This window comes from Excalfactoria chinensis, chromosome 3 (genome assembly GCF_039878825.1).
Source record: "Excalfactoria chinensis isolate bCotChi1 chromosome 3, bCotChi1.hap2, whole genome shotgun sequence".
NCBI classification, from domain to species: domain Eukaryota; kingdom Metazoa; phylum Chordata; class Aves; order Galliformes; family Phasianidae; genus Excalfactoria; species Excalfactoria chinensis.
This window is the reverse complement of record NC_092827.1, coordinates 84,874,023-84,891,453: the sequence shown is the minus strand read 5'-3', so window position 1 is coordinate 84,891,453 and position 17,431 is coordinate 84,874,023. Positions and strand designations below refer to the sequence as shown.

Below are 17,431 nucleotides of genomic sequence, written 5' to 3'. Positions count from 1 at the left end.
AAAACTAAATATATTAAAAATATTAAGAGGGAAATCTAACAGCTTGAGTCTAGTTGTAAGTATGACAATTTAAATTTATTAGTCCACAGTTTCTGCCTGTAAGCTACAAATGGATGCAGTGGGTCAAAATGACTCTTGCCACTTTCCAAGGCAAGAAAGTATGTCAGGAAGATGAACAGGACCAAATGGAAGTGATGCTCATAGAGAAGGGAACAAGGGCTGCCGTATTCACTGCTGTATTACATAAGCACTTCAAGTATGCACCCAAAGATGTAGAATCACAGAATGAATCTGGAGTTGGAAGGGACCAACAAGGATCAGTGAATCCAAGTCCGGGCTCCACACAGACCATCCAGTGTTTAAACACCATGTCTTGAAAGCATTATCCAAACACTCCTCCAATCCCTTCAGCTCCTTGCAAATCCTTCAGGCCCTGTCACAGAGAGCAGAGTTCAGTTCTGCCCCTCCACTCCCGGTGAGGAGCTGCAGCCACCATCAGGCCTCCCTTCAGCTCCTCTGCTCTGGGCTGAACAAACCCAGGGACCTCAGCAGCTCTTCCCCATACCCCTTGTCCTCCAGACCTTTCACCATCTTCATAGATCTCTCTAATAGTTTTATACCCTTTTTGTACTGTGGTGCCCAAACCTGCATACACTGCTCAAAGCAAGGCCATATCATGTATTCAAATACCTACAAACATGTAATGCCTCAACAGCAATACAAGGTTCAATGTTGTCTCCCAGCACAGCTGGAGAACCACCTCCTGCCAGTGCCACCAAGCAAGCTGCCACCTGGGATGGCAATGTACTCCCAGCCTGCTTGGGTACAAGCAAAGCAGATGCATGCATGGGAAAGAGCCAAGCATCCCAGTCCTGCCAGCAGCACCACACAATCAGGACACTGTTTGTCCCTGTGATAGGGTGGGGTCCACGTGGATCCTTAAGATTAAGCCACTTGCCTCAAACATGACAGCGCTGCCGTGCCTTCTGAACCCTGCAGTCTCCCTGAGTCTTCTGAATTGCTATTCTTAAAGCCTTCTGGTAAAAATAAAAGCCATTTTTTCCATATTCATCAATTCTTCTTCTAATCTTAGATTTTGACATGTGTCCATGCCTTTTCTAGCATGGACTAGCAGGGAAAGCAAATAACAGAAAGGAGAAAAAGAAAGGAGAAAACATTTTTGTCTGAAAGATTTTCTCCTCTTTTTCACACTTCCAACCAAGACAAAAGCAACAACACAAAAGCTTAATTATTCTAGAAGATTCTGATGGAACAGTACTTTTACAACAAGGTTGTTTGTTTAATTTCAATTAGATTATTTTAAGTAGACGGTCTTCACAAAATGATTTTTCCCAATGTATTAATTAGGCAAGGAATTATTAAGTGTCTTTTCATACTGAACAATAAAATCTCATTTGAAACCACCCTCCTGCATTTAATAAAGCGTATTATATCTTCCCATCTCACCTGCATCGTATTTATTAATACAAGCAAATACTATTTAGATCTTCATATTACTAGTATTTACTATCCCAGTACTACTTCGTAAATTTTGTAAGGAAGCACAAATCTCAGCTTTCAAAAGGTGCTCACATAACGTGACCAGCAAAGACTTTACATTTTTGCAGCACTTCACAGTGCCTGGCACAACAGCATCTCAGCTTCCAGGAATGGCTTTAAATACAAATACTAGCATGATCAGTCCTTCCTCTATAATACAAAAATTACTTTTTAATGGAGTCTGGGTTGAGCTTAGATCCAGAACACCCAATACATTATCGCTGTGGTCTATTGTCATGTTCGTTTCTTATGTCATTACTGGATTCAGGTACGTTTTTGCATATCACATCTGAAGGTCTCTCGCTGAACTAAACTCTTCATACCCTATGCTAAGACAGAAAGGAGCTGGACTGTCTGGCAGCATGAAAAGTGAAAGAGTTCTCCTCAGCACTACCTCATTTTTCACCCGTAGGTCAAGCTGCTCTTGGTGCAGTTCTTGTCTTTTGTTCCCTTCACCTTGCTTCATGCAAGATTTCATTCAGCCTCCACTACATCCTGGCCTCAGCTCGAAGTCTTAGTGCAGCTTAAGAAAGGAATCAACTCAAGAAGGTCCGAGGAAGGAAAACAGACAAGTTGAGATCAGCCCTTCAAAACTTAACAGAAAATTCAATGGAAGGGTCAAGAAGTTCAAACTGTATTCTAAAAATGTTTGCTTTAAAATTGCTTGTAGCAAAAATAGGGTTTGCACAAGGCCAAAACAACAACAAAAAAAAATCTCTCCTTATCCCTATAGCTTTCAGAAATTCACAACTGTCTACATGTGGAAACAGAACTACAATGATTCATTTTCCACTAGTAAACATGTTATTATCTTACCTTCTTAAGAAAGAAGTTGCTTATTAATAATCACTTGGACTGAGAAATCATAGTGAAAATAACTACTTCCTGCAACTCCAATTTGTAGTTAAATGCAAGTAAATACAAAAATTGTTATGTCCAAATATGTTTACACACAAATATTTCAAGACTGGCCTCCTGGTCAAACGGAACTATGTAAATAAATGCTATGCAATAATTGTGTTCTATAGTGAAAAACAACAATTTTATTCCTTTTTGAAAATGTCCAATCCAGGGTCAAACAAGAGTGATATTTGTATCTGGGTATATAATTATGCCTTTATGAATGACATACTAATAATCTTTCCTCCTCTCCCCATGTGTTGTGTAAGATCAAGAAAACCCATTAGCAAGCCATGCTAATATAGTATCAGGAATCTATAAAAACTAAAATTACAGAAATCAATCCAAACAAGTAAGCTTTGGTCACTGTCAAATAGTCTAACATACTAAATAACCATAAAAGCTATGATTTTAAGCTAAAGTTTATTAGTATTTAATACAATTTCCTAAGTACGGTATTAAAATAATTAAGTTTTTTTTGTGTTTTTTTTTTACCATAAAAAGATACTATAACCAGTCCAGCTTACTCTCTCTAGTTTTATTAGCACACAAAAATCAAAGCTCCTTCTGCAGGTATTAGATGTAAAATTACTTATTAGAAGTGCCTTGTTTCACCATATTTTCACTACTCTGAAGGTAATATTTGTGCTTCAAGAGGTGCAATCTATAAAGTTAGTGTTAAAAAAATAAAATCAACAGAATTTCAAAACAAAGTGACCAAGTGATGAAGCTGAGTAGGAATATTGTTAGATCCATATTTTTTTAATATTATATCAAACACTTCTACAGTTTTTGTTATTAGTAGGACTTTGAAGCAGGCACATCAAAGAGAAGATACAGAGACTATACTGTACACATCACAAGATAAAAGGAAACCTAACTGATCAGCAAATTTAGTCTCCTAACCATGTTTTTGCTCCAGCTGACATGAAAAAGATCATAACCTGTTGGTCTTTTCCTCAACAGGTTCTTGGTCACTTACAATTTCAGCTCCACACCCTGAAAGACTAAGTGGATGTAATTCAAAACAATTTATTGGCTTTTGCTATCTTGGTCCATGAGTTTGCTCTGAAGGACAATATTCCCACAAAACCAGAATGCAGTTTGGAATGTGGTAATCACTGTATTTAGGAAAGTCCAAAAAAAGTGAAAGTGAACATCCTAAGCTTACAAATAATTGTGGTTTGGAAAAAGAAATAAATAAAAACCAACAGCACCTGAAAGACCTGCTTGAACTATTCTGCAAAATCTGGCTAAATTCCTTATATCACTGCATAAAAATCTAATTTATGGCCAGGACTACCAATCGTAAGTCATGCACTTCATGTGAAATAATATTCCTTGTTGGAAGAACAACCGTATGGTTTACTTAGAATCACTGTTCTTTTCAGTAAAGACATAGCTACAGCTAAACTTCATCATATTAATATACAATGATAACATATAATTCTATTTGCATAGTTTCTAGGCCAAGAGGGAGCCAGACATACAGACACTATCATGACAAAATAACAACATTTCACAGCAGCCACGATAGTATTGCAGCATACACAGGAACTGGAAGCTAATCTGAACCTAATCTCCAACATGACAACAGTTACAAACTCCAGAGCCTCATGTACACAACTGCTTCCACTGCTGCTGGTGAATCTCTGGGAAGTGGGAGGTTTGCCTAAACTAGCAAACTTCATAGCAAAGCACTTCAAGCAAAAGCTTTTATTTCAATCAGCCTTCTGAAAATGTCCCTTGCCAATGACTACATCACCTTTCCTACCCTTCCTGACCTCTGTCGAGTCCTTACAGCTAGAACTGCCTACTTTCCAAACGACAAATCCAAACTTTACAAACCATAACACTACCACCCTGTTGTCTACCAAGCAGCAAAGCCTCTTCAGTGTTAAGTTTCTTGAGTGCTCTCCAGATTGATAGGAACTCCAGCTTATTTGTGCTTAAAGAGATTTGACAGCTTCTAACAGCCACTTAAACTTTGATGTCCCATGGAAGCCCCCCAGCCTATTTTTGAAGCATCTGTTTCTAAAATTTCTGGAGTTCTTAGTGCCAAGAAAAAGCAAGGCCTTGTTAATATCAGATTGGCTCTCTACCACAATAGAATTTGCCAAGTGCCTTCCAACAAAGCTACAAGATAACTTTACTGACTTTTGTGCTTCTAAGGCCCTCTTCAAGCCTCCAACTGCAGTTATGAGAAAAGCCTGTTAGAGGACCCAAGACCTCACTCACCAATCCAAGCATGTAACAAACAGCATCATGACGCACAGAAAAAAAGAAAAGTTTTCATCTGGAGCAAGAGTTTGGGGTTGAGCTTTCAGAATTCCATAGAAAACCCAACAGTGCTGAACTTACTAATACAGTTAAGGTGTACTGAAAGTAAGAGCTAGCAAGTTTCTTACTAAACAGACAATACCTAACACAGCATTAAAAACACCCTCTGAATTAGCTATAATTCAAGCCACAGCCCACTTAAATTAATATTTTATCTGTGAACAACTCAGTGATACCAATAGCGTGGCTAACATAATAAATCACCACAAAACAGTATACTTATAAATTAGACTGGAAGTGTTTTCCATTGAAACAGAACTACTTTGAGTACAAATGTTAAGAACGTACGCAAACTGATGGAATAAAATTCCAGAGATTATCACTTTAAACAGCAGTGTCCTGGACATTTTCATACTTTCTCAAACTTAACTACAATCACATTCTCTGTTTATACTTGGTCTGAGATGGACGTAATTTTTTAAGAGAATATCTTTAGATATTCCCGGTATTTTTATCCTTGTTGTTCAAAGGATGGATGTTCAAAGGACTAATGTGTTCAAGATAATCATCAGTGGGTTATATTTCTTTTTTCATGTTCTCTCTAAAGCTAAGAAAATCTACAGGTCATCTTAAGCATTTCTGCTGAATTGCTTTCCAGCAATGTCTCCTAGGACATGGTAAAGTGCACAGGTCATGCAGTTCCAAAGCAACACAAAATTATTGCTCATTAGAGATTTGGGATCAGGCCCTACACCTGCAATATAATTTTTGTACGTGTTCTTGAGCAATTTACTCATTGATTTGTGCCCCAGTTCTCCCTCTTTAGAACAGACAACACCACTTATCTTCCTCTCCCTTTGTATGTTCAGAGGCCAGTCAATAATTTCTTGAATGTGGGTGACTGTCCATAAAGACATTAACCTTGTTAATTCCCTGGTCATTAGGAAAAAATACTTATAGCACTGGGAAAAAAACAGAGGTGAATCCATTTCCAAACAACTTGTTTTATCAGAAAATAAACACTTTGCAGTTTATTAGATTATACTCAAAAGTGTCCAAGTCAAGTGAACAACACATACCATCAGCAACAGCCCTCACCCACATGAAATCCCTTTCTGCCAGCTCACCCATTCCTCCCCAGCACAGTCTGACAGTCCTGAATCCCCCCCCATGGTGCTACCTGGTTCTTCCCATGTTCCCTTCTCACTGTTCCTCTTTCAGAGCTCTCTCTTCAGAAAGTAATCCTGTTTCACCTGCACTCTCTCTCCCAGTTCACCTTCAAAATAATCCATCTCCTTCCCATGTTCCCTGCTTGCATGCATGAACCACAGCCAGGGAAAGCCACCATAAGCTCTGGCTGCTTCCAAATATTTGTTTGCTGACTGCCCCAGGCAAAATGACCATGCCTGATAGACACCACCTTCACCCACTGGCAGACCAAGCAGTGCCACAACAGACTCCAAGCTGCACAAACCAGATTTAGCAGGCACTTGGTAAATTAAAGATCCACCCCACCACAGAAAGAGCAACACATTTAATTGGACTCATGATCAGGTCAAAGACGACTAGAAGAGAGTTACTCTTCCTTAAGGAATGTATTCCATCCAAGCATTAAGCTGAGGTTTCTGTTCTGAAATGGGAGAGCTCTGATCATACAACATCTCCATTTTTATCACTGTCATTACTATATATATACATATATATATATATCACTTTGGGGACATTATCGTTGTCAATGATAAATTAAGCCTGCCTTTACATTTTTGTTCTCTCCATATGATCACTACTCCCCCAGATTCCACTGTTACTACACCTGGTTTTCCATCTGTCTTGTGAAGGGATATTCTTCCCAGGATAACAGCAAAACCGTAGGTCTTCAGATACTGAAGAACTATTAGAAACAGTTGCAACTATTACCGTATCTGGTCTCTAACTGCTTCATTATGCTAGCCTTAAGGTCAGCTGGTATCTTCCTAGGCTTTGTTGTGTTTTGTTGTTGTTTGGATAGTTACTACTTCTCAAACTGCACCAGCTTACACGTAAATTACAGTTCAGGTGATGGCTTCTAAATTATTTGGCTGAATTATACAGACCTCAAAACAGTAGCACTGTACAGAGCCACAGCATCACCACCAGTACGGTAGTGTGAGGCCTTTCCTCATGGAACACTCGTAGTGACAAAACCGTGTCACACATAGCTTAAAAGGTTATTCATGTTTTAAAGCCAACTTTAGCTGGCCTCATGTGACATAAATTGCTCATAAAAATGCTAAAATCTAAGTTATCAGAAGTAAAAGCAATAATATTCAATGCAATAAAATTATCTTCTCTCTGGTTAGCGCAGTTCCTTCGAACCATCCATTGTGTCTAAATTATTAACATTTCCTAAAAAGAGAACTATTAGCAAACCCCAAATTTATATTCTGCACTCATTCTAAATAAATGTGGGCAATTACATTTGAGGAATATTTAAATCCAGGTGTTAGAGGAAAAAAATCAAGATGTAATTATTTTTTGCCACCTGTTCCCCGTCCATTTAACAGGAATATCACAAATAGTTTGAAGGCACAGCTCTGTGGTTCTGCTTTGAACTCCTATGTGATGCCACTAGCTATTTTCTTAAAAATTCAGATCAGAATAACTACGTATTATTAACTACTAGGCAAATGTTTATGGCTTTTTAGCAGACAGTTATTCAACTCTTATGGGAATGCTTGTCACTTAACTAAAAATTAGCTTGCCAAAGTTTACAAAAGTAGCCAATGACTTTATTTCTTAGAGATGACTGTAAATACTACAGATATTTGTTGCAGTTAAAGCACTCGCTCTCTGGTAGAAATTAAACAGTTGGAAGCTTTCTATAGTGCTGCAATGCAATAGAACCATCAGGATTAGAGGCTGTTTGAAAAAGGAATCAGATCTACCACAGAATGAAGGGAAAGAAGAGGAGGGAGGATGTGAGATGTCTTACATGACATCTCTAAGGCACAGAAAAATATTTTAATTAGATATATCGAAGAGATTGATTAGACACTGAAATGTACAATTGATTAAAGCCTAAACCTTTGACTTTTTCAGCAACATACTTAAACGAGAGACAAACCTTCTGCATGCTGTAACACGAGAAAGACAGACTCCTCGGAGATGATGTACTTGTGCAGACACACCATGTTGGGCACACAGCGGGGGATGATGGTCGTTCTGCTCCTGCTGTACTCACTACTTTTCCTTAGACCCTGACAGAGAACAAAAAGGTCAGTTGTACCCTCAGTTGCCTTTGGAGCCTGCTGTGCTCTGTGTTTATCAACCAAACTAATCTATCCGAGTTACTCTGGGCTTCAGAGAAACCACTCATCTGCTGCTCTATGCCCCTCGGTCCCCCGAGGCTGTGCTGATGGCATCTGGCACATTTCCAGAGAACAGAAGATGGCACAAAGCTGCCATTAAAATCAATTACATGGGTCAATGTTTTTATTAGAATCTCTCTCAAACTAAGTCATCAGGATGACACTCAGTTATTTCCCTGTGACCTTTTTTTAAAAATTTATTTTTGTGCCTGACCAAAAGACACTATTAAAAAATTCAATTCAACTTCTAAAGACAAAAGAACGCCCTATAGCCTTACAGGTAATCCTCACATTCCCATTGTACTTCAGTAAAGACAACAGCAACAACCACAACAAAAAGGAAAGGGAAGGATTAATCTCCTTGAGAGGTAATGATTTTTGGGAGGTAGCACAGAGATGAAGTTGCCAGAAGTGAAAAAATTGATGTGAGAGGGAGAAAGGGAGGGAATAGGGAAAGGGAAAAAAAAATTATGTCAATAGTGTGACCTATTACAGTATTGATAAACATAAGCAGTGAAATGGGAAATTCAATGTCTTTATCTGCCAGCAGATAAAGCGAGGTCCTAATATACAATATTCACAAATAATCTTTTCTGAGGAACAAAGAGGTTTTCTGTACCCCACGTAAACTTAAGACAAATCACTTCAAATGCCAAATGCACTAAGTTAAGACAGGGTTGTAAGCCAGTCCTGAAGACATGTTATAAAATGTTAGCTAATTGCAGCTCCATGTCTGGGACATACTTTTTCAGCCCTTCCTCCTATCAGCCATGTCATTAATTTCAATGGGAGCCTGAAATAATAGCCACAAAGACAAGACTCAGACTAAACCAACTCTCGGCAACACAGATGCTCAAATTATGTTGGGATCTCCATCTGAGCACTTTCTGAAACCCAAAAGAACAACATAAAAACATTTATCCTCAACCTCTAAGTATTCAGTAGTTCAATAGCTTAGTTACATTAAATGCACTTTTCAGAGTCTATTTATGTAAACCACAAAAAAGAAATTTTGGATAAGACCAGCCATCCACTTTATCCAGAATCCCTTTGGTCAATACTATACTCTTCAACAAAGGGTGATCCAACCATGATGAAGAGCTGTGGGTATACTTGGGCTAAGGAGAATTTTCATTAATGTATGACTTGAGCCAGCAGAGTTTGATGGCTCTTTCATGAAGCATGTTGAAACTGTGATTCTTTACCGAAGCCCACTGAGGTATTACCAGCACTAACAAGTGGCAAATCAAGTGAGTAAACCAGCACATAGGAGAAGTTACACAGAGAAAGGAATGGAAGAGACTGAATATTGAGAAAACGATTCCAGTGCACTTAGTATGGGTATATATAATTTGGCACATTAGATACAAAGTGGTCTTGTGTGGCTGTATAAATTAGGAGGTCAGTCTGTTTAGAGAAGTAATAAGACTTCACTTACCTTCAGTATAAAAGTCTGCTGTGTTCTAGTGTCCATTACAAGTAAAACCTAAGCAAAAAGCATTTAGAGAAGCGTTTAAAATTCACGTGAGTAAAATAACAATGCTTGATTCTTAAACTTAATATTGAAATATTCTTGCAAACAAAGTGACATATGTCACGATGAAAAAAAAAATAAAGCCCTGCAGCACACATTTGTTAAACAACTTTATTTTTTTAAAGAAATAACTTTGACTGACGTTTGGATCTCTAGAGAACTGCTAGAATGTTGCCTGATTCCCAATCAGCTAATTAAAGAATGATTCTTCAACTGCTAAAAAGAAAACCACTACTTTATAATTGTAGAAATAATTTAGCAGAATCCAAATTACAGAAATGCAATTGTGACAACAAAATAAAACACAAAAGCAATGTTCACATAGCATTCACTTCCTATGTTACGTCACTTCCTCCTAACTAACTGCACCTACCTTCCTACTACAGTATTTCCCACCCCATCAAGTTTTCTATACATCAAATGTTTTTCCCGCCAGTAGGATACCAAAAGTTTTCAAACTGCATAAAGCCACTCCTGTCTCATTCCTCAGCTGCCCTTTTTGTTTTGCCACACTCATAAACCACAACAGGAATGGCTGTGAGGAAGTTCCTTTCATATCCCTGTAAACTGTTATTAAGGTAACAACAAAAAGAAGGATTTCTTTGGGAGGAAGAAAAGTGGATGGGTTTGCTGCGGTAAGGAGTACACCTATAGCCACAGAGAACATCTCTATTAGGACCGCATTACCTCTGCTGAAAGTACAACAGAATGATGACAGGAGTACTAGACTATGTCCTGCCTCCGTTTATTTACATGTTGAAAACAAAACAAACAAGAATTATGTACGTATATTCTGGGGGAAAAGTTTATCTTCAGGGAGCTGGAACTCCCTGTACCTCTTTCTTCAAATCACGCACACTTAGCAATTGTTTGTAAACTCCAAGAACATGGATGTACTTGAAAAGCACCAGCTTCAAGACAGCCACAAAAAACAAGGGCAAGCAAAAGATCAACTCTCCTCTAAGAACAAGAACAAGAGTACGCACTCACTGCTTATTTACAATAGACACTGTAAGTACCTAGTGTAAATAGTCAGATCTGGTTACACCAAAATACCCAGGCTGAAAAATTAAAAGCCTGAAGGGCTGAAAATGCCAGCACTGGGGTTACCAAACTCAGCGTTCAATGGATGACATGCAGCAACTGCAGAGGTTCATCAAGAAAGATTCCTCATAGAGGAATGATGTGTTGGAGCAACAGGCTTCTGGGTTTGCCCAGTGACAGGATAAGGACAATACAGTGTTCAGTCTCCTCTGTCTCTACTCTGTGGGGCAATGATGGACCCACTGGCACTTGCAGGGTAAAGCCTACCAAGTTCATTCACTGACTTTCTCTGAACCTTCTGACTTCCTCTTCTGCCAGAGGAGCCATCACGTGCAGTGCCAGCAGCAAGGTGAAGATGTATGTAAGTACCACGAGGGGAGTTTTCAGGGCAGCACTGTGCAGACCTGCCCAAAGTTGTGGCTGCAGAAAGACATGCAGTGCTTTTTGAGATGGCCACATTCTAAACACTGCCCTCGTTCTCTCCCCATTTTACTCTAGGAAGAGAAAGAGAGTTGAGTCCTTCCACATCATTGCTCTCACCAAATTTCACTGAAAGAAATAAAGGGAGAGACACTTTTCCTATGCAAAGACTTCCTCTTCTACCAGGGCTGCACCCAGTATTCAAAGCCTTTCTTTATCTTCTCGTGAAAACATATCATCAGACATTGTTATTAGTGATAATTTTTAGAAAGAAATGACATGTCATTTCCATGTCAATGGCGTATGTCCCTACATCATGGAGTTTCAACAAACTTTCAGGTCTCTTAATCGGGTCTTCCAGAAACCAACTGAAAAAACGGTAACTAAAACTGACTTTAGTTATCCTTGCTTAACTAATAAAATACAGAATTAAAATGATACACAAACAATAAAGAAAACTGAAAGAGCGTGACAAGAATAAAAGCCACTTTGCAAGAGGTGCCAGAAGAAGACAGATAAAAAACAGTTCAAAACTGTCATGTGTTTACCGTCACTTTCTTCTTATCCCAAGTTTATTTGTAACTAGACACTGTTCACATTGAGGCAATAAATACAAGAACATATGTGATTTTTTTTTAAATGTGCCCTTTGACTGTCAATATCTCCCAAACAGGTGTTGGCTAAATGATTATAAATTGGCCTCTGGATACACCTCTTCAACTGAGCCGTACCAGGAGTGGCGATAATATAATTAGACCTAAAAACATCAGGCTGGTGAATGTTTTCCATCTGTTTGGCAATAATGTTTAGTTAACAGTAGTCTTTAAAAGGAAGCACCTTCAACTTCAGTTCTTAAAGTTATTTATAGAGCCATTCTTAACACACCAGCACTCTTGCTAACAAGAGCTTTAGCCACTTGGAAATTATTAGCCATACAGCTGCATGGGAAAAGGAATGGCAGCATTTAACATCTGTATCTCTCCAGATTTACAAGCATCAACCTCATTTAAAGTCATATCCTAATGAACAGTTCTGTGGTCTGTATTAATATTATAGTTGCACGCACAAAGATCATAAGGAGCCAAACATTTTTTTAATACCAACAGTAGGCCTATCAGTAATGAAGCTGTCAGCATAAAGGACAGAATAATAGCTTCTTTAACCCTCAGACAGCATTCATTCATTTGTAGAGTAGAAGACACCAATTTAAAAACTGCTCATGGGTTTGCTCACCTTTATAAAGGCAAAAATCTAATTTGGTACTAATTTGATACAATTGTCTTTCCAATAAAAGTCTCCTAAAGCCATCCTTTATTTCATGATAAAACAACTGCTATAACTAAAACTGTCATGAAATAATTACCTTTGATAGCATACCTTATTGCACAAATACAATTAATGTATTCCTCCCTTTCATTTTTCACACTTGCTTATCAGCACTGTATTAGCATATGGTGAAACAGAACAGATTACTGAGCCTTCACCCTATAAGATGACATATAGAATGACTACAACTAACAGGAATAAAGCAGACAACGGGTCCCTTTAGGGCTGCCTTCATCTGTTGTTATATTACAACATCAAATTGAAAGTAGCAGCTACAGTTTTATAACAGTAATAACAAATAATGTTTGTGCACTTTTGAGGTTAACTACCTAGGTGGACTAACCAGTCTTACTAACCAGCTTCCCCATCGAGCATCATAACTGGTGACAATAAGCTACATTTCCACTTTACTTAATGGACAATTATTTGTTTGCTGATTCAATACTTACTTTTCCACAAGATCATTAACTTCATAGGAGATCGATCCCAAGCAGCCCAGCAAGAACCACAAAAGGAACTTTTTGCCCAGGGATACTGCACTTGACCCTGGTAGACCATGGAATTTACAGGAGCCCATGAAAACCAAGAATCTAAGAGAGGCAGCCTGCATGCATATTACAAAATGGTGGTTTAAGCAGATTCATCCAAATAATTTAACAAATACAAGAAAGATTAAATCACTAACCAGGAAACTGATGTTTTAGGAAGGGGAAAGACCACGAAAGAGACTGTCCCAAGCACATTTGCTTGACTTTGTATCAGACGAACAGAGCAAAGCAAGGTGAGCAGCTCTTGGATGCATTATCCAGGCTGCTGCCCAACAGTAACACCATCATTAACCCACGTGCCAACTTATCTTCCTCGCTTTGCTTTTCATAGCCAGGTTCTGGACAGCCATGTACCCCAGCAAGTCTTACCTATTTTGCATACCTTCACATTTTCCTCCCATTGCAAAAGGGAAATGCTTGCCAAGTTCATCAGCAATTCTTTTTCTAAAAGTCCTTTTTAAAATACGAAATGACAAACCTCCACCAGAACGATACAGCGGGAAAAAACAGGATTCCACAAAACATTCCCCATTGCATAACTCTGTCCTTCCCCAGAGCAGATCACACTGAGATACCTGTACTAGACCGGGCTGCTCCTGGCTTGCAGTAAGCTGATGGAACCTGTTTTGCTGATGACAACTACTGTGTAAGGTGTAATATTTAATACCTCATAACAATGAGCTGTCAACTGTAACATGCAGCATCCTATCTCAGGGGGGAGGGAGAAAAATGCACAGCAGGGCATTCCTGGGCACTGAGCAACTAGACTGTGACACAAAAGGAGACCAGACAAAATCCTATTTGTAATACTAATGTACAAACACAGTCAAGGTCTACACATCACGCTGGCTTTTGCAGCACTGTTGCTTACCCATTTTTCCCTTACTTTCGTGCATTGATGACAAGCTTAAAATGGTTTAAAAAAAAAAAAAAAACAACAAAACAGATAGCAAAATAGCAATTGCCACAAATGTATATTTTAATGTATGTCGTAAATAAGTGTCTATACCATTCATCTCTATTTTGAGTAAGCTCTCAGGCAGATACTAAAACACATATGAACACAGCAATATTGCATGGCAGCATCTCAGTAAACTAGCAGATAGCAATGCTTTTCCACGTGTGATTTTAAGATTTGTGTTTGTTTGGATTTTTGTTGTTTGGTTTGCTCTGCTGGGGAGGGGGTTAAGTCAAGGCTTAATACTGATGCCGACAGCAGCCACTGAACAAAATTTAGCTTCTTAGATTTAATTTACAGTGTATCCAACAGCTTAGTAGAAAATAAATTAAATTCAGTGTAGAAGGTACAATTAATTGGAGGAAAATAAAATAAAACCTGCCTGGTAAATAACGATAGTCTGGCTTTAAGAAAACAGTTAATTTTAGGATTTTTAAATGCGCGGAAATTAGCAAATGTTTCAGTATGCTAATTTTTTTTAATTAAAAGATATTTCTGCAGTAAAAGCTCTTTCATATGCACTACTGATTCTTCATCAAACGTTAAGTTTCCAACTTAACACCAGTATAGCCGGTGGCAGCCTGAAGGTTTACCATCTGCTGCCACCCAAAGTCACGGTGGCCACCTTCAGAACATATGCATCAAAGCCCTGAGATAAGAGACCGAAGGAATACTGCAGAAGTCAGCATAAGGGGAATCACAGACCCAGAGGCAGGCAACAGGCAAGTCACCAGGAAAAAAGAGCGCAGTGAACCATCAGTCACCCCGCCAAGCACCCAGCCAAGGTCGCCCGGAACACTACTGCAAGAACTAAGAACTGCTAAATGCACTGCTCTCCTGCAGGTGGCTTTAATATAAATGCAGCCCTCTAACATACTGCTGTTATTTGCTTCCCCAGACCTCCTTTCTTTTCTGTTTTTGTTTCTTCCCCTCCCCCAGTATACAATACTGATGTTTTTCCAGAATGCCTACTTCTAGAACATGGCAAAGAACATATTTGTAATGCTCAATTTACTTGAGCAAGGTTTAACACTGATCAAAATAAACACTTCAAAGCATTCACTTACACAAACGTGACTAAGTTCACTAACGCAGGCTGAAAAATAGCTGTTGCCTGACCAAATAAAAAAAGAACAAAATTCCTTGCTGTGGTATCAGACACCTAAAGGGTTCTGAAGATACACTATAGCTGAGGGGCTACTTCAAAACCTGCTCTACTTTGTTTTATAAATTGCTGTTCTACACTGAAGACACCCCGCATAACAATGTCTCTAGTGGGTCACATAATGATTCTGGTCCTTACCTCTTAAACCACCACAATCTCATCAGAGGACAGATCCTCCGGCAGAAGTCCTACAAACTCACAGTTAGTTATCAGATGCTCACCTAAGATTTTTTCCTTGCATTTATATTACCGGTGGGCAGGAAAATCCCATTACAGATAATGACAGACAACTAGGAAGGAGACAAGTTGGTGACCTGATCCTGGGACAAGTACCCAGGACTTCATAAAAGCCTCAGCAGGGCAGGCAAAAGGCCGACTGCTGTGCTCAGGACACAGTGGTGGTGATGAGGTAGAAACAGGCATGCAATTCCCCCTGCTCTCCTCAGCTGTGCCGGCTGTCAAGGCTACCAGGATTAAAAGATCTGCTTAACACAGATTTATTCTTGTCACTTTTCAGATTACATCACTCAGACTCTCACTCATCTTCCTCTGTTGTTGCAAAAAGAGATTATGTTTGGCTAATATGTATGAAAAATACGATTAATGCTTATCCTTGTACCTGTGCAATATGAATTATCTTCAGTTTGCAATTATTCCTCCCTTCACACCATTATCGTAAGGAACTTAAGGTTTGTATATTCTATGACTTGCTGTAATAGTGTACTTAAAAGACAAAAGGTGCAGCTTTAAATAATGCAAATACTAAGAAAGCAGAGTATATTCAAATTTAAGTTTTTTAATACTTTGAGTTGGTTGTAACAGAAAGTTCATCTTTTTGCAAGCTAAAACCTGGTCAATTCCATGTAATGTTTTCAGCCAGTTTCTCTTTCTAAGCATAATTATGAAACAAGAACAAATGCCCAAACTTGTTCACACTGTTTATTACAGCTCCTTCCCTCTCCCCCGACTCCACACCTCCTCTCATATGCACACAGCCTCTCATTCTGATCCCCAAGATGGCTGAAAGAAGCTTGGTAACATGCACCCAAGAGACAAGTGAGAGCAAACATCTGCTGCAGTCAGTTCAGTTTCACAACTGCAGCATTTTTTAAACTCACCTCCACATAAAGCGCTGAATGTTTAAGTTTCTAATAGGCACTAAATGGTCATAGCCACAACAACATGCAACATTCATGCACAGCACACTGCCATAAAAGAGCCCACTTCTCCTACTCTCTGAATGAACTCCATTAAACCTAGTCATAACTTGTTTGAATTCAACTATAGGTCTGCTGATCATACATGTGAACTCCAGATTCTTTATATTTGTGCTTTTTTGTACTTTTGCTCATCAAGTAGACAGGTTTTATTATTATTTTCTGAACAATTACCTCTGATTTGGTTATTCTACACATTTCTAAGGTCAACTCATCACAGTATATTAAATCTGTTATGACTTCTCACAGCAGCACAACAGTCACAAACACAATCTATACTAAAGGGCAAGATAATTACTCTCAGTTCTTCAGAAAAAAAGAATAATAATAATAATTCCAGAATCCCCCTCAGAAACTCCCAAAATAATATTAGCAAGGACCCGATGAGAGTTATTTTATTTGATAAAGGTTTTAGGTTGTAGAAGGAAGCTTAACAAACAGCGTACCAAACAACAAGCTCAAACGTACAGACATTCATCAAAGACTGTTCACAGCACAGCACTGCAATACAGACGACATGGCTTGATGAGAGTCTAGGGGAGGGGACAGAAAAGACATAAAAGACAGTCATTGGTTACAGACGCATAGTTATTACTTAATGTACTCTGCTTTCAAGATGAATCTTTAAATGGAGTGAATCTAAATAACAGGGTTCTAAAGAATAAGAAATTGGGCTTGAAACAGCATTGTTAAGGTATCCAGCAGCACTGTAACAAAGTAGTTTCTTCAGGGGCCAGTTGTAGCTTCAAAGGAAGGATTTGCCTAGGGCAGAAACTCAACACAGAATCTGCAACTCGTATTTTTAATTAGTCAAATTTTGAAAGCAAGAATCTTTGGTACTCCAAAAAGAAGTTTTGTACTTTAAGGTACGTGAACCAGTAAAATGATTGATCATTCCCAGATGGTGATAACAGTAGCTAAAATATTTAGGTATTAGCCTGTTTTCAAGGTGGTACCTCTGGTAACATTACTAGGAGCTGTGCTTGCCAATCAGCAACAGAGCTGAGAGCCTACAACAGTTGCAGGACAAAAGCAACATCCAGAATTAGATTAAATTTCAGAAAGCCATCCACAGATGGATTCTTCCCATAAAGTACCTGCAAACACCATCTAGTTAACCTTTAGCACCGTG

General features: G+C 38.7%; 1 protein-coding gene across 1 annotated transcript in view; it reads right to left on the bottom strand.

Moving 5' to 3' along the window:
• The window catches only part of RPS6KC1 (ribosomal protein S6 kinase C1), an 82,820-nt gene that overhangs the window by 19,442 nt on the left and 45,947 nt on the right, over positions 1-17,431 (bottom strand). Inside the window, exons 10-11 of the mRNA XM_072331025.1 lie at positions 9,526-9,573; positions 7,844-7,976 (exon numbers count right to left, since the gene is read on the bottom strand). Coding sequence (XP_072187126.1) covers positions 7,844-7,976; positions 9,526-9,573 — 181 coding nt within the window. The remainder of the gene's footprint in view (positions 1-7,843; positions 7,977-9,525; positions 9,574-17,431) is intronic.